This window comes from Doryrhamphus excisus, chromosome 17 (assembly GCF_030265055.1).
Source record: "Doryrhamphus excisus isolate RoL2022-K1 chromosome 17, RoL_Dexc_1.0, whole genome shotgun sequence".
In the NCBI taxonomy this organism is placed as follows: Eukaryota; Metazoa; Chordata; class Actinopteri; order Syngnathiformes; family Syngnathidae; genus Doryrhamphus; species Doryrhamphus excisus.
In genome coordinates this window covers 13053408-13080074 of record NC_080482.1, presented here as the reverse complement: position 1 = coordinate 13080074, position 26667 = coordinate 13053408, and the positions used below count along the sequence as shown (strand labels likewise).

General features: G+C 43.2%; 4 protein-coding genes across 7 annotated transcripts in view; 2 read left to right on the top strand and 2 right to left on the bottom strand.

Moving 5' to 3' along the window:
- The window catches only part of znf385d (zinc finger protein 385D), a 72677-nt gene extending 68698 nt beyond the window's left edge, over positions 1–3979 (top strand). For 3 of the 4 annotated variants that reach the window (XM_058053388.1, XM_058053390.1, XM_058053391.1), the window contains one exon: positions 3007–3979. In XM_058053388.1, coding sequence (XP_057909371.1) covers positions 3007–3255 — 249 coding nt within the window. In that variant the 3' untranslated portion in view covers positions 3256–3979. The remainder of the gene's footprint in view (positions 1–3006) is intronic. The other variant, XM_058053389.1, reaches the window with a different exon arrangement.
- Positions 3980–8858: 4879 nt separating this feature from the next.
- On the bottom strand, positions 8859–15520 carry rab5ab (RAB5A, member RAS oncogene family, b). Its single transcript, XM_058053661.1, has 6 exons — positions 15351–15520; positions 12976–13172; positions 12634–12785; positions 11009–11131; positions 10335–10428; positions 8859–9998 (listed from the first exon to the last, which is right to left on the bottom strand). The coding sequence occupies exons 2-6, from the start codon at positions 13139–13141 to the stop codon at positions 9883–9885; spliced, it is 651 nt and encodes a 216-aa protein (XP_057909644.1). The 5' UTR covers positions 13142–13172; positions 15351–15520; the 3' UTR covers positions 8859–9882.
- efhb (EF-hand domain family, member B) lies at positions 14936–21789 on the top strand. Its single transcript, XM_058053659.1, has 13 exons — positions 14936–16033; positions 16162–16221; positions 18229–18372; positions 18436–18613; positions 18692–18802; positions 19037–19163; positions 19515–19562; positions 19639–19706; positions 19782–19933; positions 20044–20251; positions 20319–20510; positions 20582–20763; positions 21327–21789. The coding sequence occupies exons 1-13, from the start codon at positions 15998–16000 to the stop codon at positions 21471–21473; spliced, it is 1653 nt and encodes a 550-aa protein (XP_057909642.1). The 5' UTR covers positions 14936–15997; the 3' UTR covers positions 21474–21789.
- Positions 20977–25592, bottom strand: si:dkey-82o10.4 (uncharacterized protein LOC797793 homolog). Its single transcript, XM_058053660.1, has 5 exons — positions 25135–25592; positions 24868–24939; positions 24644–24770; positions 24425–24569; positions 20977–24099 (listed from the first exon to the last, which is right to left on the bottom strand). The coding sequence occupies exons 1-5, from the start codon at positions 25501–25503 to the stop codon at positions 24009–24011; spliced, it is 804 nt and encodes a 267-aa protein (XP_057909643.1). The 5' UTR covers positions 25504–25592; the 3' UTR covers positions 20977–24008.
- Positions 25593–26667: the final 1075 nt, after the last annotated feature.

Genomic DNA, 26667 nt, shown 5'->3' with positions numbered 1-26667 from the left:
CGTTAAGAACAGAATGGAGTTTTATGATTGAAATTTCATAAAAGGAGCACACACGCCTCCCTAGTGACCTTCCCACAGGTTCATCATAACAAATCCACTCAGGTGTCGTGTTTATCTACAAATGTACAAAGCCTTTTGCATACCTGTAGTTGCTTACAAGTACAACAGTACCGTCGTCTATCGCTATATCATAGGTTTGAATGTCGCCCTCTCACTGTATCCTGGTTAAAAAATAATAATAAATAAATAATTGCTGTTACGTGGTTGACTATGACCTATTACGAGTCAAAAATATTGAAAGACGAGTTCCAGTATATATAGTATTGTGGTCATTTGGCATCAGCAATGTAATGAGACTTTAAATTACATGCCATGGCTGAGATAGAGTCTCCTCTCATTCTGTGTGGAAGTGGTACATTTTTGGCTTCTTTGTCCTTTGTCCCCACTCTATTTGAAACACTTTCATAAGTTTAGAATAACTACATTGGAGATGCTAACTAGTTAGCTTGCTAGCATAGCAACCGCCTGTTATGTCCCTGCAGAGATCCTGGAGCCTGCATGATGTAGGCTCAAGTGACTATTGGGGTGTTACTTCATGTCTACAGGACTCTAATAATGGTATAACAAAATGTATTTAGAAAGTCATAAACAGGTTTTCTATGCTATATCTACACAAATATTCAATTCAGCTGAAATTTATCAGGTGTGGAACCAATTAACCACGATAAACGAGGGATGGCTGTACCTCACTTATTAATTTGTTCCAAAAGGTCAGACAGAACCTTTCTTGCATTCATTTGTTTTCTACCACTTATCCTCACGAAGGTCGCGGGGTGCTGGAGCCTATCCCTTCGGGTGAGAGGCGGGGTACACCCTGGACTGGTGGCCAGCCAATCACAGGGCACATATAGACAAACAACCATTCACACTCACATTCATACCTATGGACAATTCAGAGTGGCCAATTAACCTAGCATGTTTTTGGAATGTGGGAGGAAACCGGAGTACCCGGAGAAAACCCACGCATGCACGGGGAGAACATGCAAACTCCACACAGAGATGGCCGAGGGTGGAATTGAACTCGGGTCTCCTAGCTACGAAGCCTGCACGCTAACCACTAGCCCACCATGCAGCCAAATCAAATAAATGTTTCTGATAGGGGACAGTGGAAATCCATCCAGACACAACAACATATGAGCAAAAAAGTCACTTTTTAGAGCATAATTATACTTTAACATGCAGAAAACAATGCCAAACCATTATAAATTACAACTGAGAGGGGGGAGGGTCATTTTTCTACCTTGGAATGAGTTATTTCTTGAAATCAACAGGGTTTCTCACCTTTATCAAGTCTCATTTTTGGTTATTTAGTAGCAGGCGCTCGCAATAAAAGCCAATAAATAGATGTTGAGTCAGCAGTTTGTAGGGTGCTTTGTTTGGGTACTTGGTTTTGTGGAAGGATGCAGTTCAGGGACTAGTTTAAGACATTGTACCTAAACCAAGAAAACATTTTGGTTGAAAACTGAATCATATGAAAACTGGGTTTGACTGTATTAGGTAGAGTACATGGTAACCCACCTTATGTCTCTAAATCTTTCAAACGCTGGATATGATTTGGCCATCAACTGTGTAACAGATGCTCATAAAAGACATTTTGAAAGTATGTTTTTGTTGTAGCAGTTTTGCAGGTGCCCACAAAGACGTCACGTAAGGAGCCTCGTGCTCTCTGAAAGTTGTGTTTGGGAGTCGGGTGTCTTAGTTGTGTAGGCGAAATGGCTTTTTGTGAAACCCATCATTGACCGAGTTAACGGAGAGGAGCTTCTCTGATGTGCGGCGCCCCCACCCCCCCATCGCCCGAGTCGGTGATTGATAACCCGTGACATCGTCTGGCATCCCGATTCCGCAAGAGCTCTGCGTTTTCATCACGGATACAGAAGATTAGGCCGGATAACTTTGGTCACCTTTTCACCCTATTAGCTTGCTGCGCTGCATCGCCAACGACAACCTCAAATAACACCGCCGCCTGCTGCTATCTGCAGACATGAAGACCATCGGAAACAATACCAGATGCTAAAGCTGTAATGTTATGATAAATAACACTGTTAAATATACAATTGCAATAAAAATTGCATTAATGCGCATAAACCCCCCTCAATGGCAAGGTTGTGCTTTGCAAATGTGTGACCTTGAGGCCGTGAGCTCCACCCAGGAGGAACTTTCCACAGCTGGAAAGCGGTGCAGCGAGGTACAGTCAGGTGACAAATGGAAAGAAAAAGTCCATGTTGGTGTCTGCTCAGCATCGTCATGCTTTCTTGGAAGGCTTTCTCGCAAAGTCTCTGGAGGCATCAACGTCATTCTTCCAAAATATATTTCCTCTTTGGAAGCCTTGGCCATTCGTGGTGAACAATCAAAAGTGTGCTGACCGTGATTCATTCAAATCATCAGTTTATTTGGTGTTTGTTCATATTCCTCTTCAAATGATCTCAACTGGCACACTTGTGTACTGACCTTTCGGTGCTTAGGTGATTGCAGTGCACTGTTCATTACCCAAATGGCCAAAAACTGTCAGTTCATAGTTCTGAGAAGTAGGCACTGACCACGCTCAATAGTCGCCATCTTGGCTACGTAGCAGAAGGAGCAGTACTACCTACAAAACCCATCCAAACTTAAAAATGAGAGAAGTAGGACGTAAACATTGCAATTTCATTTTTCAAAACTCAAACACTCTGGAATTAAGTACACAGTATACTGAATCATATGTACTCATTTATATATTACGTATTGTACCCTTCCTAGATTACCTTTTCTATTTGTTACTACTAGTACTCAAATACCTTTGTTTGGAAAATTGTTCTGTTAATACATCAAACAAATCCATGAACAATAATCATAATAATAATGTAGAAATATACAACCAATGACAAAAAATATTTTAATAATTATTGTTAAACAAATCTGCTCGTACAGGCCAGTTGACCCCCCCACCGACCATGTTTTGTCCTCCAGCAGATAAAGCTGACCTTGGGGAAAGAGCGTCAGTGCCCGCCCCTCGCCGCCCACATGCTACCCGCCCACTTGGCAGCGATGGCGGCCGCCATCAACAACACCTTCACGCATCGCACCGCCGGCCACACCGCCAACAGCGCCACAGCTCCCACCCTCTTCCAGACACAGCCCCTCCCCGCCGCCTTGCTCCGCCCCGCTCCCGGGCCTGTCAGGACCTCCCACCCTCAAGTCCTCTTTGCCCCCTACTGACCCCCCTCCTCCTCCCACCAGCACTCCAACCAGTCTATGCATTCAGGGTTCATGCCGTGATTGACACCTGTCGCCACTCCCGACGAGGCTACATGAACAGCTAAGACGCGACCGCGCCTCTCTGACGAAGGGGAAGGGGCCCGAAGACCGCGGATGCACATTTGACGGCAATAATGTAAACCACATGTGAACTATGCAGACTTCATGATGATGTTCGTGTCACTCTCTTCGTGTTTGCACTTCAGCCTCTGTTGACGTGCACGGAAGACACTAGATGGTGTTTGATGGTGACAGTGTGTGTTGTTTTTCTATTTGTCCTTACGTGTGTGTGTGTGTTTGAGTGAACGTTCCATCCATGCGCCAGGCATCCTTGTCGACATGTCTGAGACCACATGACGGACCACCCATGCTTCTGTGTTCCATGTCTATGTGTCAAAGGTGAAGCATTTGACGGAAATAAAAGAGTCCTACTTTGGTAAAAGTGCTGCAGTTACTGTAGGTTCTTCAAGTGAGTGACAAGCCTCAGGTAGGAAACGTGGAGTTGAAAATGGTGTATGATATACGCAAATGTCCAATACATGAGTCAAGTGTCCACGTAATAAAATTTCATATTGTGGCACGCACAAGTCCGTATGCACAGGACACTGTGCAGACACAGATACTGTGAGCTATGCAAAAATTCACATCTTACAATGAACACTATACTCATCACACAGCAACTTCACATTAGGTATGAGTTTAAAAAGAAAAAAAAACAATTCAAAGTTTTCCTCGAATGCATTTTGTCAAGCAACGCATTTCATTGGAGGACAAGCGGCATCGAAAATGGATGGCTGGTGAGGCAATGTTGCCTCTGTCCACCAGAGAGAGTCAGAGGAGCCTGGAGCCCAGAGGGAGGCTGACGTCATTGCAGCGCCCTAGTGAATACGTTGCTCAAATGCAAAGAATTATGGGAAAACTAATAGTTATTATATTACTTGTATTAGTACATGTATATTTCACAAGTATACCTTTTGAGTGTTAAGTGATGTGATGAGTTTAGTGTTCTTTGTTAGATGACACAGTAAGCCAGACTGTTATATATTATTATATATTATATATATTATATTATATATATATTGTTATATATAATGACCTCCTGATATTTCCAGCGGGTTGACAAGCTTGATATAGCTTAAGCAGCTACCATTTCCTCACTGACTCGCGAGCCACATGACTGTAAATCATAAGGTTCAAAGTTTTGAAAGAAGCAGCAGCTTATACCCTGGAATTTACAGTAAATTTGAACAAACTGATACTTTAACATGGACACGGATGGGGTGCAGCTTTTAAACATGCAAGAAAATATTTGAATGCATTGATGAAAACTTTGGGCACATCCATCATTTGTTCCCATCATATGACTCACAGATCCCTCATTTCTAGCTTGGCTCGCAAGCCCCGCCTCTCTCCCCCATGTGACACACTGCCACCCCCCCAGGTGCCGTGATGACAAACATCTGGAAGGGGGATGCTCCCGCCATGACGCCTCTTCCCCACATTGTCAGCGCTGCCAGGTAGAACGTGTTGTGTAATGGACTTGACCCAAGACGATTTTATTTAGGTCAGATTGGTCTGAGTTGTGACTCAGACCTGATGAAATTGGCCCCCCAAAAATTTTAACAAGCTCGTTTTTTTTACTATGTTGACTGTCTGGTAATTACTGTCACTCTTCCCTCATTGGTCTTTGTCGTCTTTTCCGTGTGTGAGTCTGTGTCGCTGAATCCTTTTCCACGTGTGCACCTAAATAGGACTTCCTTTGGAGAAATGGAGGGAGTTTTAGGTCACCGGACTTCATTAAGAGTGTAACCTTTTTCCACATGTTTGTGAAACATTCGTGATTAGTAACCAGAAACATTTGCAACCGGGAAAAAAACTAATGCCCTGATGATGAACTCTGACCTAAATGCTAAGACTGATAACACGAAAAAAACTAGAAAAATTGTCGCAGAAATTTGAAATGGTTCTGCTGCCTAACCCCATCCATCGGAAAACGGGAATGCTCACAATGCTAATAGCTAACATGTTAGCACCTACCAAGATAGCACCAAGTACTGAAAGGTATTAGTCACATTTATAGTGAGTTCACGTCATATAGGAAGATATATAGTATTTCAATGGGTGAAATGGCTATGATGCTAACAGTTAGCATGCTATTTGGTAACACCTAGCTAGCTAAGGGTCTGTTCCGAAAGTGCAAAGATAGTTGTATGGCATTCTTACGTCATGCCATGTAAATATTTGCATTTTGACATGAGTAAAATAGCTTACATGCAAACAGTTATGCTAACACCTAGCAAGTGTTAAAATTGCTGCGGCAGTTGATGAACACCCGTTCCGTATTTGCTCACATAAAATGCAGCTGCTTTTACGGTCATGTGTGGGTTGATGCTCTTGTGCGTTTGTGTGTTCAACTTTTGACTCCCGAGCTATTTTAGGCTCTCAGCTTTGTTCTCCTGAGAATGTCACAATGAGAGCAAAACCTTTGGAGTCACTCAATTGCAAACAAAACCTCTCTGTGGCTTAAAACTCAATTCACTTCAGAGTTTTAACACAGGCCTTCTGTCCGGCGCTCAAGAGCACAATTCTAAAATGCTGAGTGTCTCAAAATGTTTGCTAGAAGCCAAAGTGTCATCAGTGCTAATGGATAGACACACAGGACATTTTACTCAAGTACAAGTGCGGGTCTAAAATTATTACAAGTAAAAAACTGCATAGAAAATGGACGGATGGGAAAGTTAAAATGCGATGTAAACAAGTAAAGAAGACTAACCCAACACAAAAACTATCCGCATCTCAGCTCTATCCATAACCAAAAGCCAAGTCCCAATCACCCTAACCCTAATCTTGACTGAGCCCCCACCATTACCATAACGCTCATTCATAACCCAAACCCCAAACTCTAACCCTATTCACACAGAAACGTTTTCAGGCTAAGTATTTCATCCTTTCATCCATTTTTTGAAAACGGTTATTAGAGTGAGAAAAATCCCAACGCCAGCGTGTCATAAAAATTATGACGTTTCCGAACCGTTGCCGTCACATGACCAGAAGTGATTTTGACAACAAGCCAACATAAATATTAATATTTTGAAGGACATGACTCATCCCAGTTGACATTCTCATGATATTTTGACTTATATTCCGTGTCTTGTAAAAGTAACTCCCCTCCGTCTTCAGTCTCGATGATCCATGCCTTGAAAACAGAAAGACGACAAACTTATGCACATGCCTTCGTTCTTCTATAGTTTGGAGCGTCATGTGGTTCCAAACTGTCCAAAAAATCCCAGGAACATTCCCGTGTGGACAGAGCCTAAAGATAACTTAACCCTATATGTAATGAGAACCCTAGCCCCGACCCGCTAACCCTTTAACCTAAAGCTAACCCGAATTCTGACTCAGGCCTGTCCATTACCAAAACCCAAACCCTACCCGTGCCCGATTCATAACCTCAACTGTAACCCTTAATCCCAACTCTAATCCTAAAGTTAGCCCTAAGCCTGACTGTAACAAAAAGCCTAGTCCCAACCACGACTCTAACCCCATACCATAAAGCTAACCCTAATCCTGATTCAGCCCCATCCATACCCTACCCCTAACTTCAATTCTAACCCTAACTGCCCCATCCCATCTATAACCAAAGCCACAACTGCCCTGTCAGAACCCCTGATCAGGGTGGAGGTCTCCATGACTCCTAACACCAACCCCATTCAAAACCCCAAAACCTAAACCTAACACGAGCCCTACCCGGACCAAAACCCTAATCCTAGACCCTAACTCAAACACCTGTAACCAAAAAAACAACCCTTACTCCAAATCCAAGATACCCATTTCAGATGTCATTATGGGATGGCGGATGGCATAAAAACCAAAGTGGTGAGTGGTACATCTCTGGTGGATCAGGCTTGTTGGGACACATACAAACAACACGCATCTGTTTGTTTGCATCAACACAATCAGGTGTGCTTCCAAGCTTCGTCTTTTTCGCTTTCTTTCCAATTTCTTGATTGGCTATTGTTTGTTCCACACCGGCAATCACCGTATCGGAATTGAATGTTTAACATTTATGATATACGACTGAGAAAAAAACATCTAAACTCATCTTTAATAGCCATCAGTAAGTAGGCCTTTGCTGCAGAATTGGGTACGTTTTGTCTCAGATAGAAATGGGAGACAGACAATACGGAGCCTGTGAAGTCATTCAAACCATCATATAGGATCATATAGGATCATATAGGATGCTGCTACTAAATGTGCCAGCAGAAGACGTCTTAAACGTGTGGATAAGTGAGTCATGAGGTGGAGGTGTAACAGCCAGATTCCAATCTCCTAATAGAACCTTCCGGAAGCTCATCTGATCTCTTCCTTGCTTGCCAGCACACATTTTTACTGCCACCAACACCAACAACAGTGAGTGGGAGATATTATTCACTTAAGAAACATTTGCCATAAAAATGGACTTTCCTTCATCCACGGCTGATTGCTCAGCTTCCTGGTAAACTCTCAAATTACCAGTTCATCTACGTTCATACCCTTGACTACGGTCATGAGGTTTGAGTAGGGATCAAAAGGACAACATTCCCAGCCAAAAAAATCTGGGAGAAACTCGGGAGTAGAGCTACTGGGCTTGGAGATCTGGTCAGGATGCCGCACGGACACCCCCCCAGGGGGCCGTCAGACCAGGAGGAGGCCTCAGGGACAACCCAGGATGAATTTGAGTCCCCTCCCCATTACAAAATGCCTGCCTCAACAGGGGTGTTGCCAGGAATTCTGGGCCTCATTCAATGAAAACCCTCATCGGGCCCTCCATTATTCTGCTATGTGCTGTCAATCATTATTGTGGCAATCAGCACGATGTCAGAATGGGCTGACTTGCTACTCTGTGCCTCACCACAGCGATGCACATCCTTTGTAGAATACTTCTTAAAATGTCAATAGGGGTTGCTCATAGTTATTAAAATGAAGAAAATATTTAAAAGGTTTTAATATACCAAATACAACAGCTTAAAGGGAAAATATACATTGTGTTATTTTGTTTGTCTTGAGTGCCCTGGTGAAGGTGATGCGGTGGTATGATGCACTTGGTAGGAGTCACGAGGTCTATTTGGAGGTGTATCACAGCAGTGACCTTCACAAGTAGCTGCACCCTATCGCCGTGGTAACCGCTTCCTCTGCCCAGCCTTGAGCCTGCAGCTTGCGTCAGCGCCCGAGTACAAAGTTTGCCATACTGCCCAACTCTCCTCCCTCCGGGGAGCACAGAGCAAGAGTTGTTGCTCGAATGACGATGGCGCCATGCCACTGGCTGTGTCGTTCATGTTGACCTCCTCAAGGTCAAAGCCTGTGTGGTCGTGTCATATACGAGCACTCAAGAGTTTATGACACGTGTAACATTTATTCCATTATAGATCAGATTTTATGTTATAATGAAATGCCACTTGTGTAATAAATCAATGGAGTTGATGTTTGGGTTGCCTGTGGAGGTCACGGTGCACTACTGCCCCCGCGCGGCCACCAATGGGACTGCAACACATGACTTCACACAGCCAGAGCCAGACAAAAAAGCGTAGAAGAAGCTTCTTTATTGAATTTATTAAGTTGTAGGTGATCAGTCCATCATCATAGTCATGTTTTTTTCATGGTTAAAATCCACTTTGCTGTGACGGAGCTGAGAGTTAGCAAGTCACAACAAGCACTCGCTCATATAAAATGAAGACATGATGATCAACACTGTGCAATGCAATTAAAAGTTCCTTTTCAACGACACCAGAGGGTTTTTTTTTGTTTTGTTAATAACACTACACAGAGCTAATACGAAAAAAAGACCACCACAGCGTTATGCTTTGACCAGTTTTGGAGACAAGAAGAGAATATGAAATAAAAACAAAAAGCAACAAGGACCCTTTAGGACTGTACAATTGTTCGGAATCTCTTGGCGAGCTCGCCGGCAGCCACACAAGCCTTGTGGTCGTTTGTGGTGTTGACTGTCCGAAATCCAAAGCCATGTCTCTTGTTCCCAGACAAAGACGTTGCATCTTCTCTTCATCAGCGATGACATCCAAAAACAACCCCCCCCCCCTTCCCCATGAAGCTAATGAGCCGCAGGGTGATGATGCTGACGAAGGTTGCTGCGGCAGGACACAACAGGAAGCATCTCACCGAGGTCTCATGATAGCAAAATGAATTTCCAAAAGAAGAAGCAGCAGCTCAACCAGGCCGGGACATCGCAGGAAAAGACCGCTTTTGTTGGGATTAGTTAGTGAAAGGGTGCCCGCTCGCATCCACCTGCGACTAACGGGGCCCCGCCCTTATGCTGGCAGGCTGGTCTTTTGAAGGTGGGCGGTTAGTTTTCGTCAGGCGTTGTAGTGATAACATGCATCCGTTATACTGAGATACTCTTCTTAAAAAAAGTAAAAAAAAAAAAAGAGGAACATTAACAAAACAAGAGGTTTAGAAATGCAGCTATACAAAGTCTTTTGCTATTCCAGGAGGAAGGGGTGAAGACCAAGGTTTGACGTCAGGAAGCTGAGGAGCCCGATGTGTGTGTGTGTGTTTGTGTGTGTGTGTGTGTGTTGGGGGGGGGGGGTGGTCTTAGTTACTGCAGCATTTGCGGCTGTTGGCTTGAGCCGTCTCCGTCAGGTCCACGCCCCGGTTCCGCCCGCTGCCGGCACCGGCTGCTTGTGGCTCATTCTTGGGGAGCTTCTTGGCTGTGATGACACCACACAGTGAGCTCACCTGTCAGGAGGAGGTTGTGCATTCTCGTCCCCGTACACGTCTCCGCACAACTTAATAAAAGGTAGCAAGAACTGGCCACAATGTATCCCACCACAAGTACTGTGGTTTTTCCCACATTAGTTGCAACATACAAGTGGCCCAAAGCACAGTATGGGTGGAGTTGCTCCCCCGAGTGGGGAGGTTGGTAAATTACACTTTTCATCAAGCTTTTAGCAAAAAAACATGCTATAAAAGCATGACAATAACAAGGTGCCACGCTGACATGTTAAGTACTGTGTCAGGTGAAGTGTTTTAAAGGAAACACTTACCAATGGCCATGAATATCTCGTTGACGTTCATGGAGGTCTTTGCTGACGTCTCCATGAAGAGCAGACTGTTGTCGTCGGCGTACGACTGTGCGTCCTGTTCACATGAAAACATCATCAGCGTCACCTCTCTAATTGGCTGGTAGACGTGCGATGTGTGACCAGACAACTAACAAATCCACCTTTTAGAATCTACACTCCCTGAACACCTCATTAGGTATACCTGCAGGCCCTTCTTAAAGGGAAGGTATAAGGTGAAGAAAAACAGTACACATCCTTAGTATTTTGTACTTGAAAAATAATAAGGGTGGGATGTGGGTGGAAGGGGGGAGGCTGAGCGACGACCCGGGGGAGGGGGGTTGTTCCCAGATCCTGAACTTACGACACCTGACCACCCCCAACCCCTCCAGGCACTACTTTACTCATGATCAGACTTGATCACCCTGTCGCTGGCCACCTTTGATGAGGATGTCTAGTGAAAGGCCGAAACACCCACTGATTCTAAGGTACACTACTGATGACGTGTCCCAGAATTTAACTCCTTCCCATGGCTGAGATAAAGTACAGATGGCTCCTGTAACTACCATATTTTGGTACAAAGGACATTTTCCATCAAGTCCTGTCTGTTTACAAACATGACTAGTCTTTGTGGATGCAGTGGAAAGAAATGGACCAACCTGGAAGTCGAGCGCTCGCTTGTTGGCCAGGTCAGCTTTGTTCCCTGCCAGGGCGATGACGATGTTTGGGCTGGCTTGTCTCTGGAGCTCCTTCACCCAGTTCTTTGCTCGTACAAATGACTCCTGCACATGGGAAGACCATATGAATATTTGGGAGGACGATCAGCCAGGATGCCAGGTCAAAGGTCATCAAATCATCAACCTCAGTTTTGTTTTGTTTTTTCCCCACTTCCACAACACTTCTTTCAGAAAAAGTCTCAGTCTCAACACGTGGTGGTAAGAGAAGAATATAAATGAAGTTTTCAAAAGCATTCAAAGCAATAAGACTCCAACATAGACTACACCAACTGACTTGAAGTAATAGCTTTTTATACTCTTTCATATTATTAAAACTGCTTCATTTCTTTTCTGAGGTGTCCCGGTGCCAACATTGCAGCCTTGAATGTAGGCCGATACAGATAGCAATCCGATACTAGCACAACACATGTATACTTTTATTACAGCATTTGTAGTGTGGAATGTTAGAAAAGGCTTGAACAAGTGATATTACAAAGTATGAGAAAAACAGCCCCATTTCCTTCTTTAATAGTTTCATCCACAATGTAGTGTCAGATAGGCAAAAGAGTTTAAACCCGACTGTACTCACCACCAATGGGGTCTGGTCATCTTTTCTGTTATCACTATTGACCATGGTTGGGCATCATTGAACAATTTGAACAAATCAGGTTCTGATACCAAATACTCGTTTCGTTTTTGGTTCCTAATGATTCCCGATTCCAATGCTTTTAAGAGGCAGAGTCATAGAAGTCTGCATGGTTTAACTGAGGGTGCAAACCCGAGTTCATTTGGGATGACTGGTAAAAGTCTGAACTCTTTTTTTTTTTTAAATGATATGAACCTTTTATGGGCTGCACGGCAGTCGAGTGATTAGCGCGCAGACCTCACAGCTAGGAGACCAATCCCACCCTCTGCCATCTCTGTGTGGAGTTTGCATGTTCTCCTCGTGCATGTGTGGGTTTTCTCCGGGTACTCCGGTTTCCTCCCACGTTCCAAAAACATGCTAGGTTAATTGGCGACTCCAAATTGTCCATGGGTATGAATGTGAGTGTGAATGGTTGCTTGTCTATATGTGCCCTGTGATTGGCTGGCAACCAGTCCAGGGTGTACTCCGCCTCTTGCCCGAAGACAGCTGGGATAGGCTCCAGCTCCGTCCACGACCCTCGTGAGGATAAGCGGTAGAAAATGAATGAACTTCAGCTTCACTATGAATTGATCACAGATCTACTTTCATTTTATTGTGTTTCCCGTGTAACGCTGCTTCAAATATGCGATAAGTTTAGACGGTTCCGTGTCATCAAGAGAAACTTGTGAATGATGTAATCACTTTGCTTATTAAACTCACCCACTTCTTGATTTTACAGTCATTAAAAATGTGTTAGGACTGAACATAACATGGCACCTAAAGAGGATAGTAAGCGCTCATCACTAGGTACTCTCCATTTAAGGCAGTTTTGACTACAACATCCACATACTTATAGTGCACTACACAAGTGCACAGACCGACACATTAGTGTTAACAGTAGATCACTTCTTTTTACACTGGAATAACAGACATACGACCTCACCTCATTGGTAATGTCATAGACCACAATGGCGGCCTGAGCGCCTCGGTAGTACATGGGAGCCAGACTGTGGTAGCGCTCCTGGCCGGCTGTGTCCCAAATTTCAAATTTGACCGTCGTGTCATCCAAACATACCGTCTGGGTCAGGAAAGCAGCTGTGGTGGATACAGAGCAGGTCAAAGGTCAATCATTGCTGTAACTATTTGGGAGCATTGTTGAAAACTGTTGAATAAGCGCCACCAGCATGGGGAGGAGGTGTGGCCATGACATGAACTCAAATCGTTTCAATCATCCAGTGGAATATTCATATTATTCTTTATATATTCATTCAGTCAAGGTCCAAACCTCCAATCGTGCTCTCCTGGAATTCGTGAAACTGGCCCTTGACGAAGCGGAGCACCAGACTGGACTTCCCCACCGCTGACTCCCCGAGCAGAACCAGCTTAAACTGGCAGATCTTGTTGCCGCCGTTGGGCCCATTGGGTCGGGTAGCTCCGCCTCTACTTGCCATGTCACTTTCTCCGGACGCTTCCTTTCGGATGCTGGGGAACACACAAAAAAATGACCTTGAATAACCTGCTCAATTTTGATCGACATGCCTGAGCTACATTAAATGTAACGATATATGAAGTTTGTACAAGTTTACACCCTGTTTCCCTTACATTTAATTATTTGTGTGGAGCCGCCACAGAAGAGCAAAATAAGAAAATGTAGCAGGAGGGGGATCAGTGTTGCCAGCTATTTAGCCAGTCATCAGATAAGCTTTCAAAAAAAGTGGCTGGTGACAAATCTAGTGAAGAGACATGAAAGCATGACATGAAAGCACATATCGCTCTTATCAACGCACAGGGTGTGCTGCTTTGGGCCCTTCTGAAAGAACTTGCAGGGTGCTCAGTCTTGTTTGTGACATAAAAAAACAGAAAAAAGCGTAAGAGTATGTTTTTTTTACTCATGTTTTTTGCAAATGCTTTAAGGCCAATTATGGCAGTGTGAAACACTGCTCCTGCATCATATTAAGAGCTGGTTCAATTACATAAAAAAAAAAAAAAAAAAAGTATTAGCGGGTCAAACTATAGATAAAAGCACAAAAGTTAAAAGGCCTAAATACTATTTTAACATCATTCTCTGGGGAAACCACCTACAAACTTTGTGTAAAGACTATGCAAAAAGAAATAAGGCCAACAATTTTAGTATATTAGTTTCTGAATTCATTAATAACATTGTTATGCTGAAGTGAACCAGTAATAAATAAAATACTTCTTACCATTAATGTGACTTCTATTGCTGCATAGTTGTTCACCATAATCCTTATCTTTCTTTATTTTTGTCATTTTCAAAAGGGCTTGCTCTGCAGAATTTGAGGTTTGTTTACTTCTTGACCTCTCAATGTCCCGGCTAGGCTACCGCATTAATCAGTTTAATCAAGTTTTGGTGACTGACCCGAAAAATATTGGAAGAACAGCTAACATTGGCTCTGGCCACCTGCACTGTCCTTTACTTTGCAATGTCAGCAAAAAAAAAGTAACTAAATAATTGTAATCGTATCTTCGTATTTGACCGACACAGAGTATGATGGTTAAGAATGTTAAAATGTGACTTAGTACATTAGCTGTACACTTTGGAAGCATTTTAAGATGGCCACAGTTTGACACTGGAACAGGTGAAATTCTATTTACATGCTATGGGATGTTGATATCAATACCTCAATAGATTGCGTTTGACGTCTGGGGTAGTTTTGAAGGTAATTTGCTCTCATAAAACATTTTATCAGTAAGCTGATATTTTGGTGTGAAGAGAAAGAACATCCTTATGAGTTGTAATGTAATGCTTCACATGGACTCATGAGTCACCGCCAGAGTTTTGTATTCCGGGTCACACAACAAAAAGGCAAACAGTGGTTGCTTGACAGACTAAACAAATAAGGTGTGTCGGCCATAGCAATAATCACCACGCATTAATGTTCTCATTTATAGCCTCGAATTCATATTGTAAAGTTCCTGAACTATGATGCACATATTAAAAGTCAGAAACATAATTTATGACAGCCACGTAGTTATATATAATACTTAATTATCATGTAACATTGCAGTAAGACGTAAGAGATAACAGTTGCGGTTCTAGCTCAAAGACGAAATTTTAAGCAACCTGTCGTCCTGTTATTGTTTTTTAGCACAAACTAGTAGCGTGCTAGCGTCAGCGGCGCAGCTAACTAAAGTTCGTAATGTCTTCCCCAAGACAAATCTTTCACAGCGATCAAGTCTGCAACACATTGTGTCGTATCAACTGGACACACAGACATAACCCACGCGTGTAGTTTGCGTGTTTAAATGTTGCTTTGGCAAACATATCTAATGTGGTGTAAGTTATGTGTTTGGGTGTGTACACACGGCTAGTGACAGATAGCTGACGTTAGCTGTGCTAGCCGCTACTGGCTAGCTGTCACTACGAACTGGTCAACTCATTAGTGGTGGAAAATGGTCACAAGGCTTTACTGGAGTCAGTGTTTTTCACCCGAACATGACAAATGACGCAAACTCGCCAGTCGGAGTCGCCCAAGTCATCACGCCAGCGAGTTACCCGGCCCTTCCAGTGTCGACGGCGGCTAGCGCTAACAAGCTAGCCCGCTAAAGAGGCGCTGCGCTGGGGGCGGCTCGTTTCGGGAGGAGCCCCCTCCGCTTAGCCCACCTGCTAGCTAACGGCGGCTAATGCTGGCTACTCACCCAGCCAAGAGACGAAGCCGTTGAATGTGATCAAAATGTCCTCCCCAAAAAACAACCACTTGAGGCTGTCTAATGTGCGCTGCGGCCGGGCGAGCTAGTGAAACATCCGGTTGTTCTCCAGCAGGCTCCGCCACTTGTCTCAACTTCCCGGTTGGCTTTGTAGCACGATGATGACAGATCGTATGACAATCCTACGTCTGGTCGAGCCCCGCCAATCATAACACGCAGTTCACATTTGCTTTATCTAATAAAATAAATGTCTTTTAACAGTGCATGCTACGCGACAATACACCTACAAAACCTACAAACCAACAACGGAAAAAATATAACAATATAAGACAGTAAAAATGTAAAAATGTAACTCGGCTGTTCGTACATCATTCGTACATTGTGGGGTCAAATTTTGGTCAATTTTCCCAATATATTTATAATGTTTATTTTATTATTGTTATATCCTCTCATCTTTTCAGTACTAAAGTATTCCCAACACAAAACTGTCGGCGTTTGCAATGGACACGTTGCTAGGCAACGACAAACTGTTAGCAAGCTAGGCCTCACATTTCCTCCTCAGGGAATATTTTTAACATACAGTATACATTGTATGAAATATTTTTTAAAGGACTTTCTAGGTGAATACATCGAACGGAATGAATCTGACAGACAGACTGACGCAACTACCGAGTGTAAGTTCAATTTAGTACAATTTGTACCTTTGATAATGAACACTGAATGCTGACTTTATATTAAATACAATAGATACCTTGATATTATTAGAAACACATTAAAGACTATGTGCACCTTTGGGTTCCAGGCTGGAAAGAAAGTCCCCATAGGGGACAGCGCTGAGTCTTGTCTTCGAGAAGTAAAAAGGGTAAGTCTTAGTGCATAACTTTGTATTTTAGAGAGGAGTCATCTGAGGGACTCACAGCTAAGATGTGAAATTGTAAACATTAATATGGTCTAAATATGCCAAAATACTGTTTTGAGTCCATTTCTGTTGTTCGGAGGCTCGTCTGTCTGGTTTTAAAAGACTTCACAGCACCGCCAAGTGTTTTAACCGCATGTTTGACACCCACGGTCCAGCCAGCTCTGCATCCTGAGCTCAAACCTGCATTCACAGATTCCCGGCAACTTAGAGTTGAGCAACAAGCTAAAAGCCTGAGCTGTCGACTCGTTATCCAGCCCGGCTCTTTAAGGCGTCAGGGAGCGAGGGTTACCAACGTACTTACACCGTACTACACAGCGGGCGTCTGTTACACTTGCCTCAGATCAACTCTGTTTTCCCCTTCTTGTCCGAGCTGCATCTCTCAACAAAGTTAGGTACTCAATGAAAACTCAACGTTCACTGACTCACAGGGACTCAAAGGAAGACTAAAATTTTATTAACTCACGAGTGCTTGATGAAGATTCAAGTTTCAGTGACTCATGGGGGCTCAACAAAGACTTGGCTTTCACTGACTCACAGGTGTCCGACAAAGACTACAGTTCCACTGACTCACAGGGGCTCAACAAAGGCTTGGATTTCACTGACTCCCATGGGCTCAACAATGACTTTGACTGACTCAGGGGTGTTCGGAAAAAAGAGTCAAGTTCCAGTGACTTTCACAGACTCATGAGTGTTCAGATCTCACTGACAAAAGGGGGCTCAGCAAAGACTTGACTTTCACTGACTCAGGTGCTTGACAAAGACTTGAGTGAAACTCATCTATCCATCTTCTACGCCGCTTATCCTCACTAGAGTTACGGGGATAAGTAGTAGATGCTGGAGCTGACTTTGGGGGAGAGGCGAGATACACTGTGGACTGGTCGCCAGTCAATCTCAGGACACATATTGATAAGATAAGATAAGATATGCCTTTATTCGTCCCTCAGTGGGGAAATTTGCATTGCACAGCAGCAAGAGTACAGAATCAGTTAAGCAGTACAAAATACACAATATAGAAAAATAAACAATATAAACAACCCAAGTATTAACAAAATCAACAGTTTTTCCCAGAGTTATATACAATACAGTATGTAGATAATATGAAACGAGATGAGATATATGACCAGTCTATACACTGAGATCTTGTTAGAGAGTTAATATGAGGCATTATGGAAATACTTCACATAGAACTTAGTATATTGCATTTAAAGCCCTTAATATTGCACATGGAGGTTGATCAGATATTGCACAGTAAATGGGGTCTGGAGTAACTATACTGACTATAAAAGCAAGTATTACACAGATGTACATAGTGGTGTAGAAGTCTATGGGAGCAGTGCTGGTTGTACAGCCTGACAGCTGCAGGAAGAAAGGAGATGTATTATATAGCCGTGATGTATTATAATAGATGTATTGATACACATCTATTGACACCTATGGGCAGTTTATAGTCTGGGATTTAGAGCATATTAACCTAATATGCATGTTTTTCAAATGTGAGAGGAACTCAGAGTATCCGGAGAAAATCCATGCCTGGAGAGAACATGCAAACTCCACACAGAGATGCCCATCGGACTCATCAAACTCAGATCTTCCAGATCTCCTGGCTGTGTGACCAACATGCTAACCACTAGTCCACCGTGTGGCCATCCGTGAAACTTGGCTGGTAGTCTCTATGAATAAAACTGACGTAAAACGCCCACGGTACTTACTGAAAACCTTTGAGGTGTACCAGCTCAGGGCTGGTATACCTGAAGCCACCATGTTGGACTTTTCGGAATTATAGGTTCTTAGACAATCACAATGTATCACACTGAGCATCCTCATAAGTACTGTTGTAATCCGTGAAATGTAAATATGTTCCAAATAGAACTTGACTGTAAAATCCTATGCAATAACAATCAAAACAATACAATAAAGTAAGTTTATTTGCCGCCATCTTTATTGTCCCAGGCCCCGACCCCGCCCACGATTAGGAAGTACCACAACAGTAACCGACCCGGGCCTGGCGTGATCCGAGTGCACCACGGGAAGGCCAATGACCCCAGAATCGCAGACACACTTGTCCACGGCATATGCAACAAGTCTTCCCTGACGGTGAGCAAGATTCTCACCATAGAATATCCGTTATTTAATTCATGCTGCTTTTTGGTCCAACAGGCAGGAGCCTCCCTCAACCCGCCCCCAAGCAGCAAGTTCCAGCAGACGTTACAAGAGTTCAGCGAGGCCGTATATGCTTCCCAAAGGAAGGCGCCGCTGGGGCAGATACCCGACCAACGCTCTAGACTACCCGCCTGGTACAACAACCAAACCACGTTTGGAGTTAGAACTGTAAGAGGTGCGTATCGCGCCAAGTGAAACCTTCGCTTTTCTGCTTACTCTCATCCCTCATTCTTTGCCTCTTTTTTTTGAGCAGATTTGGACGCCTGGGATGTTATTTATCCTCCTAAAACAGTCGAGGAGTTGGACAGGGAGGATCAGGAGGCACACAAGTTTTATGTCCAGAGTCACAACAACTATTTTGTTGGTGAGAACATGTTTACATAACGTCTTCTTTGAGGTTTATGTCCAACTACTGTATTCATACAGAGAGCTGGTTTCACCCTCTCATATGGTTAAATTCCAGGGTGTCCAAACTCTTTCCATCGGAATTTGTTCATGTAGCAATTTAGAATCTAATGAACAGTCACATTTTTCTATACAGATCTTCTAATGGATCTCATTGGATTGTGTACCTGCGATCTTGTCTATTGTATTCCAGGCGAGCAAGTAGACAGGAAGTACACAGTGGGCCACTACAATAAAGACAGCCGCTTTGGGAACCCAACGCCTCATTTCAACGACGGACGCTATGTTAGCAGATGTCTACACTGGCTGGGCGAGACCAAGTGAGCCAGGACTTGATTTGAGTTGCACCTAATAGTCTAGACCTTAAATTAGCCTACGCTCAACCAGGCCCAGTTCTAGTAGTGTTGTCAGACCATATGGTTGCCTAGCAGCGATTGTTGCCAGGAGACACAGCTGACAGATCTTCCATTCATTTGGAGCCAATCAATTATAATTTATCAAAGATAATTGAATGCAGTCCCAAGCAAATGGTCATTAATGCACAGTCATCCATAACAAAACAAATGCTATCCAAATCGGAATCCTATGAAAACTGGAGTGTACAATATTTGACTGTATTATGATGCGGCGTATTGTTATAGTGATTGTCTTACATTGTTGTTTTCCTGAAGTTTCTACAATCCAAATCCTGACTGCAGTGAAAGGCTGCATTCACAACAGTGAGTGATTTTTTATGATGTATTGTAAAACTCACTTTTAAATAAAGTTTACATGCTCAACTTGTCATTATCCCAGGAAAGGAAGTAGCTTGAAGGTGCCACCAAACCATGCCTTTGGAGTTAACATACCTCATGATGAATTCGGTGAGTTGTCTTATCCCAACATCTGAGCCGAGACGATGCGATGCGATGGTGACATTTTCCGTATTTCCTCCTTAGGCGTTGCAGAATTAATCCACTGCACACAGCCAGGCAAGAACGTCCAAGCAGAGCGACAGCGTAGACTGTCTGGTGCAGTGCGACACCACCTCAAGATGATCAACTTACAGAACTTCTCGTCCCTGCTGGAGGCCTTCAGGCACTATGACAAGGTACATGTGGACACACCATGGGAATGGCATTCTGTATGGTTTCAGAAAGACCTTCATGACCCATTTCAATCATGGCAGTCAACACTGACAAGAAGCATGTTTGTCCCCAGAAAGGCAAGGGGTACATTGACAAGGAGGACCTTAAGGAAGTGTGCCACAACTTTGAGCTGGATGTGAGCGAGTCGGTCCTGGACGACCTGGTTCAATTCTGCGACACCAATCAAAACGGATTCATCGACTTTCTGGAGTTTGCCAACTTCCTCACTTGGAAGGACAAGATGCCTCTAAACAGAGAAGAGCAAGATCTGATCATGCACGGTGAGCTTTGGCTTTTCTTGAATGTTCTTGCAAAATAACAATTCTAGTCCTCTTCTGTCTTGTCCAGCCCCGACCCAGACCAGCTCAGATGGCGACTCGGCTTCCAGTGCTTTGTTAAAACATGGAGACCTAAAGCCTTTCAAGAGGGGCAGTTCAAAGAAGAAAGTGAGGACGCTCCGACGACCGGAATCTCCCTCAGACCGCTTCGTTACTTCCTCCTCCTTCATCGGGGCTGCCATTGGGAAACCGTTGTCATCAAGTAATTGGTGATTGGGGGTTGGTACGCAACAGTCTATTGAGGATGTCACATTCCTTTGTCTTTCTCGGTAGACGCTCGCACCTTCGGGATCCCGTCGGTCCGCACAGACATTTCAGCCCCACGCAACAGGAGAGTCAACGACAACATTAACTACGGCGATTTGACTGCGGCAATAGATCTGCTGCTGCCATCAGTGAACGGCCGCCACGGCGTCTACCAAGACGACTTCTTCTGTCCACGCTCCAAGAAAGAGGTAGGCCCTGTTGACTCATTACCGACCCCGCACTGTTTTCAGCGCTACATTTTGATGTGTAATGATAATTGCCTGCTGTGATCATTGGGGATTATCCGATCATCACCTTACCTCTAGATGTTCTACGACATCATCAGCTGGCTTAAAAGCTGATTCGTTGTAGTAAGTAGGGAAATGTGTCACACGGAAATGCAACGTTCATCTTTATCATTCCAACTACGGATAAACTAACTCAGCAGTTAAATGCCTATAACAGCAAAAGTTATCCGTTCACTTGTAGCGGCTAGTTCTACACTTTCATTTGTGAAACTATTATTTCAGAGTCTGCCTCACATAATGAAAAGTTGAACTGAAAATAAGATCAAAAGTGACAATTATCCCCACAGTATGGTCGCATGGCTACATATTCTTTTGCCGTGTGCGCCTAACTAGTTGTCTTTTTCTGTAGTTTTAATACTTATAGCAAAAATGATGCAATGCAAAAAGAACTGACACAGTTCTGGTGTAATTTTGTTTCGCTTAAAGAGGTTTTGGTTTCTAAGTTTCCACCCTGCCATTCACAGATTGCAGAGATCTTCAGGAATGTGGGTGTGAACATTTCCGAGGAGACGTTTGGGGAGGCCTGGAAGCTGGCGTCAGCCAAGCATCCCGAGGGGGACGTCTGTGTCGAGGCTTTCCGAAGGGTCCTAAAGGAGATAAAAGCTTTATAACCAGAACATTTTGTTTTTACTGCCTATCAGGCAATGTTTGAGTGGAAAAGTTTATTTTGTTACTAAATGTGACATATTTATGTGTCATGATGTTTCCATAAAATCATTTTAAAAATTGCTAAACCTTTATTTGTCCTGGAAATGCAAGCAAAGTGATAATTTCACATCTGTTCTGTGACAATATCAGGTTGGATTTCGAAGCAGTCTGAGCTGTAATTGTATTAAAGAGACAAAACAATTCATTTATGGCTCCTTGAAGCTGCCATCAGTTTCGCTAAGTGGAATAATGAAGGGTTTTGGCAGGCGGCCTTGACTCACGCACGCAGTTTAGCAACTAATAATGATAATAATAAATAAAATAAGAGGAGATGTCGGCGTATTCTTTGTGTTCTTAGTCTTTAAAAGGGAACGACGCAGCGGGGTGACAAATTCTTTAACGTCCATCATCGTGTTGCTAAGCTAACGGCGCTACAAGTAATCTCATTAGGATGCCACTGGAGCACACACACACAAAGAAAATAAGAATTAATCCTGTCACGCGTGAATTTCAACGCTCTTGATTGTCAACATAAGCGACTCAAGAGTGTTGACAGAATGAGTCGACACGTCGCTTTCATGTTGCTGACATGTCTGACACTTTTTCCTATGACTACATTCTTGTGCACTTTCTTGTTGTGTTCTTCTTACAACACAAATGTGTCACGGTCCAACATGTTAAAGCAGGCAACAAGCCGTTCAGACTCGAAATAACAAGTCTCTACATTTTCAAGCAGCATACATTCATCTATGTAGGGCGGGCTAACACAAATAAATATGGCACTACCTGTCCGCCCTCGCTAATAAACTCAGTATAACGCACATTGTCCACCAGTGAATACCAGTACTCTTTTTCAAAACTAGTTGAGACTTTTGGCAACAGAAGCATGTATTGTATATTGTATGTATACAATATACAATGTATGTATATATGTATACAATATATATATTGTATATGTTCTCAAGGAGAACTGGGTGCTGCTGTGGGCCCCTCCTCCATCTAAAAGCACCCCCAGGCCGGCTCCGCCTTGCTTGAAAAAAATAAACAGACAAAGAAGAGCCTTAAAGGGGAACTGCACTTTTTGGGGAATATTGCCCAACGTTCACAATCCTTATGTGAAACATGATCACATAAAGTATTTGTTTTATTTCAAGAAAAAAAAAGTTAATATGAGCTAGCTAACAATGCACATGATGGGAAATACGTATTTTGACACAAAAGCCCTCACACAAAAAACTCAAAAAATGGCAACAGTGTTACATTTACATAACGGACTTCTATATTAACCAAGCTACAGTGATATTGTTATTGTGGCAGCTAACACGAAAAATGATATCCGGCGGACTAACACAAGCGAGCGGTTTGTGTCAGCTTCGCTTACAGATGGAAGAGTGGATACCAAGCTCTCTGTTTCGCTACAAAGACTCAAGAAAATGCTCGTTTGCCGTCAGCAGTTTTTACCTGAGGACTGGAGCACACGTCTTGTGCTGGAAGACACAGCCACCCCAACGAGACCAGACAATGTAAGTGTTCTCGCTGTTGTTGACGGGAGTAGAAAACGTGTTTACTCTCCTCCTGATTTTACTTTTGCTCCCTAATGCAAATATCTGGTTGGGTCACCCTTAGCAGCAGCAACTGCAATCAAGTGTTAGCGATAACTTGGAATGAGTCTCTTACAGCGCTGTGGAGGCATTTTTCTTGCAGAATTGTAATTCAGTCATACTGGAGGGTTTTCCAGCATGAAGCATCTTTTTAGGGTCATGCTACAACATCTCAATAGGATTCTGGTCAGGACTTTGACTAGACCACTCCAAAATCTTCATTTGGTTTTTCTTCAGCCATTCAGAGGTAGACATGCTGGTGAGTTTTGGATCATTGTTGGTTTCAGCTTGAGGTCACGAACAGATGGCCAGACATTCTCCTTCAGGATTTTTCGGTAGACAGCTGAATTCATGGTTCCATTTACCATAGCAAGTCTTCCAGGTCCTGAAGCAGCTAAACAGCCACAAACCATCACACTACCACCACCATATTTTACTGTTGCTATGATGTTCTTTTTCTGAAATGCGACGTTACTTTTACGCCAGATGTACTCTTTCCAAAAACTTCAACTTGTCAGCAGTGGTTTTGGTCCAGTGTCCTTTCTGTGGTGGGGTCATGAAGACTGACCTTAACTAAGACAAGTGAAGCCTGCAGTTCTTTGGATGTTGTTGTGGGGTCTTTTGTGACCTCTTGGATGAGTCATTGCTGCTAGTTTAATTAAAAGCAGCATATTGTGTTCAGTTGTGTTGTCATTGACTAATATTTAAATGTGTTTAAATTGTTTGTGTTAATTGTTGTCCCACCACTGCATATGTATGTATGGCCAATAAAAACAAACTAAGGCACGAAAATAGTCTCTCCTTGGACACACCTGTTTTAAAGTCCTACCAGAGGATTATGTGGTTTTGGGTCCAGGTTTCGAGTCCTCTGCCTGCTTTTAGTTTGATAATATTCCGTTACTCAGATTGACTTGAGTTCCAGGTCCAGTGCCAAACTGTGGTTACGGTCCAGTCCGAAGATGCGTTGCCTGTTAACTCCTGATGGAACCTGAAAGTGAAAACAAGAAGTCAAGCGTCACATCAATGAAGTTACACAGTTGAGCTCTACAGCATGACTGTGTCTGGCGCCACACCTTTCTGGTACCCTACCACCGTGCTTGGCCAAAAACTGGTCCTTTGGTACCGTTCCCCAGTTTTCATAATGTAAACAATTGTCTAACTTTGATAAAAACTCTTCTGTTGTGAAGCAGCAACTTGTCCTCTTGTCTGACCTTGAAAGTAAAGTAAGATATTCCAATCCTTCCCATCCTAGCTTGGCGTGTTAGTAGAAAAGAAGTCATACTAAAAGGTGCCTCATAAATTGACAAACGTACTCATAGACGGCTGTTGCTATTTTCTTCTGTGGGACGCCATCTCTGCTTGGGGACACTTCAAATATTCTGCTGCCTTCAGGGTCATCAGGGCCTTCATGTGAGGACAGGTGCCAAAGTCTCATTACGACGTTGCAGAACTTTCTACCTGCAGAACAAAGAGCAGGAATTTTGAATTTTGATGAAGTCTGCAGTACAACGAAGCTTCCAGACCAAACTCACCATGAGCATCAAATACCACAGATATGTCTTCTGGGTGGACAAACAAAATATCTTCCAAGCGGATGGAGAGATGTTGCCTCTGACACTCTGAGAGAGGCTGGCACTTCTCCTCAATGTACCTGATCATCTGGAATGACAACACATGGACGGAATGACAAGTAAAACTACGTACTTTCTAGTAGACATATTGAGTATTATTATGGTATTATGGTCAATAGTGTTACCTCAGTGGACACAACCCCATTCAGTTGAAAGTATTTGCCTTTGGACATCAAGCTGGATATGTGGACCACTGCCTGGGACACAAACATCACTGTTTCAACCTCTCACTGTCACTCAAACACACTGAACACCATTTATTACAGCTGTTCTTAGTACTTGGATACTCACCTATTTATATTAAAAAATTGTATAATGCAACAGCAGAGTTCAACCATAAGAATAAACGTGTTTATCTGGAAAGTGAAGACAATTATCTTCATAAATAATACCTGCTTCACTCCTCTTTCAAAGTCCTTGGAGTTGACGTCCAGGTCGAAGTAGAGCTCAATGAAGAAGAATATTACTTTACACCGGATCCAAGTGAGCGGGTCCGGGATTCCGACAACCGAAATGTCTGGCTGCCGACCGGGGCTCTCTCCTCCCGGGTCCTCAGCTCCCACTTGCGAGCAGAACATTCGCTGATTCTGACCCCAGAATACGACCCTCTTCCCGGCGTGCGCTACCAGCTCTCGCCGGCAGGATGCCCACCGGCACAACCTCGTGACCCCGGGTTGATAAAGCCCGCTCCTACAGACGCGGATACTGGCTGAGCAGGCCGTGAGCTCCAGGTAGGCTGCGAGGCGGCTGCTGCGCAGCATGACGGCGGGGGGGGGGACGCGGCGTCGGACCAGCTAGCAGGAGGCCCAGATGCCGGTGTTTACATCCACCTTGGACAACATCACACAGAGTAACCATTTTTCCCCACAATGCTTTGGGGTTTGCTGACGTCACTGATGCTTTCAAATACTGTTGGACATCGGACAACCAAGTCATGTTGCTTTAAGAACCATGAAACATTTCTCGTGTAAAAATGTACACAAACGGTTTTGTGTGGGCATAAATATTTTATTTATACATTTATATTATTCACCCTCTCATCTGTTGTATTCATACAATTAACAAATACATTTGCTTACTGAAAGGACTTTTCACATTTTTTCCCACGTCCTTACTTCATCGATCCGGCAGAGAGCGCCATTTAGCTATATTTCCGTTAACCATTTATGGTTAAAAAAACACACTGAAGTTTATTACGTTGTTTTTTTTACTCTAAACACAAACACACACACACACAATGTGGACCAGGTTCACTTTTCTGCACCGCTGCAACAACTAATTGTATGAAAGTCTGAAAATAGTGAAAAAAATAATTAGGAAAATATATGTTAGCCACGCCCCCATTCCGGGTTTAATGTATCAACAATTAGCATTTTTTTTACTCATTTGTGAGACATTGGAGTATTGGTACAGGGTATTGAATGAAAATATGGATCACAATCATATTGTTCAATAGTTACAATACAAAAAGTGCTGAGGGGACAATATATTTTTGAAGAAATATTAATGTTTATTATTATTACTATTATTAATCTGAGCAGCAGCATGAAGATCTACGTGGTCTATAATACACAAATAATTTGTGCTGTGTTACAGAATTAAAAACAAGATCATGCAATAAATGTCATTTGTGACAGGTTACAATAAAAGGCTCAATAATACCAACAATGGTTCAAATATGAATCACGCAATATTGATTAAATAATTACAAAAGCATTCTTAAAGAATGTAGTGCTTTCATTCTGACATACAATTATGAACACATATAAAATAATACATAATGTACTAGTCAATTTGTGTTGCCACTGATAAATCATTACAGTATTTTATGATCTATGGTAACCCAAGACCTTAGAAGCATAAGTATGACATGTGTGGCTGTCAGTCCAATATGTGAAGAACCAATGTGTGATATTGGAATGCAG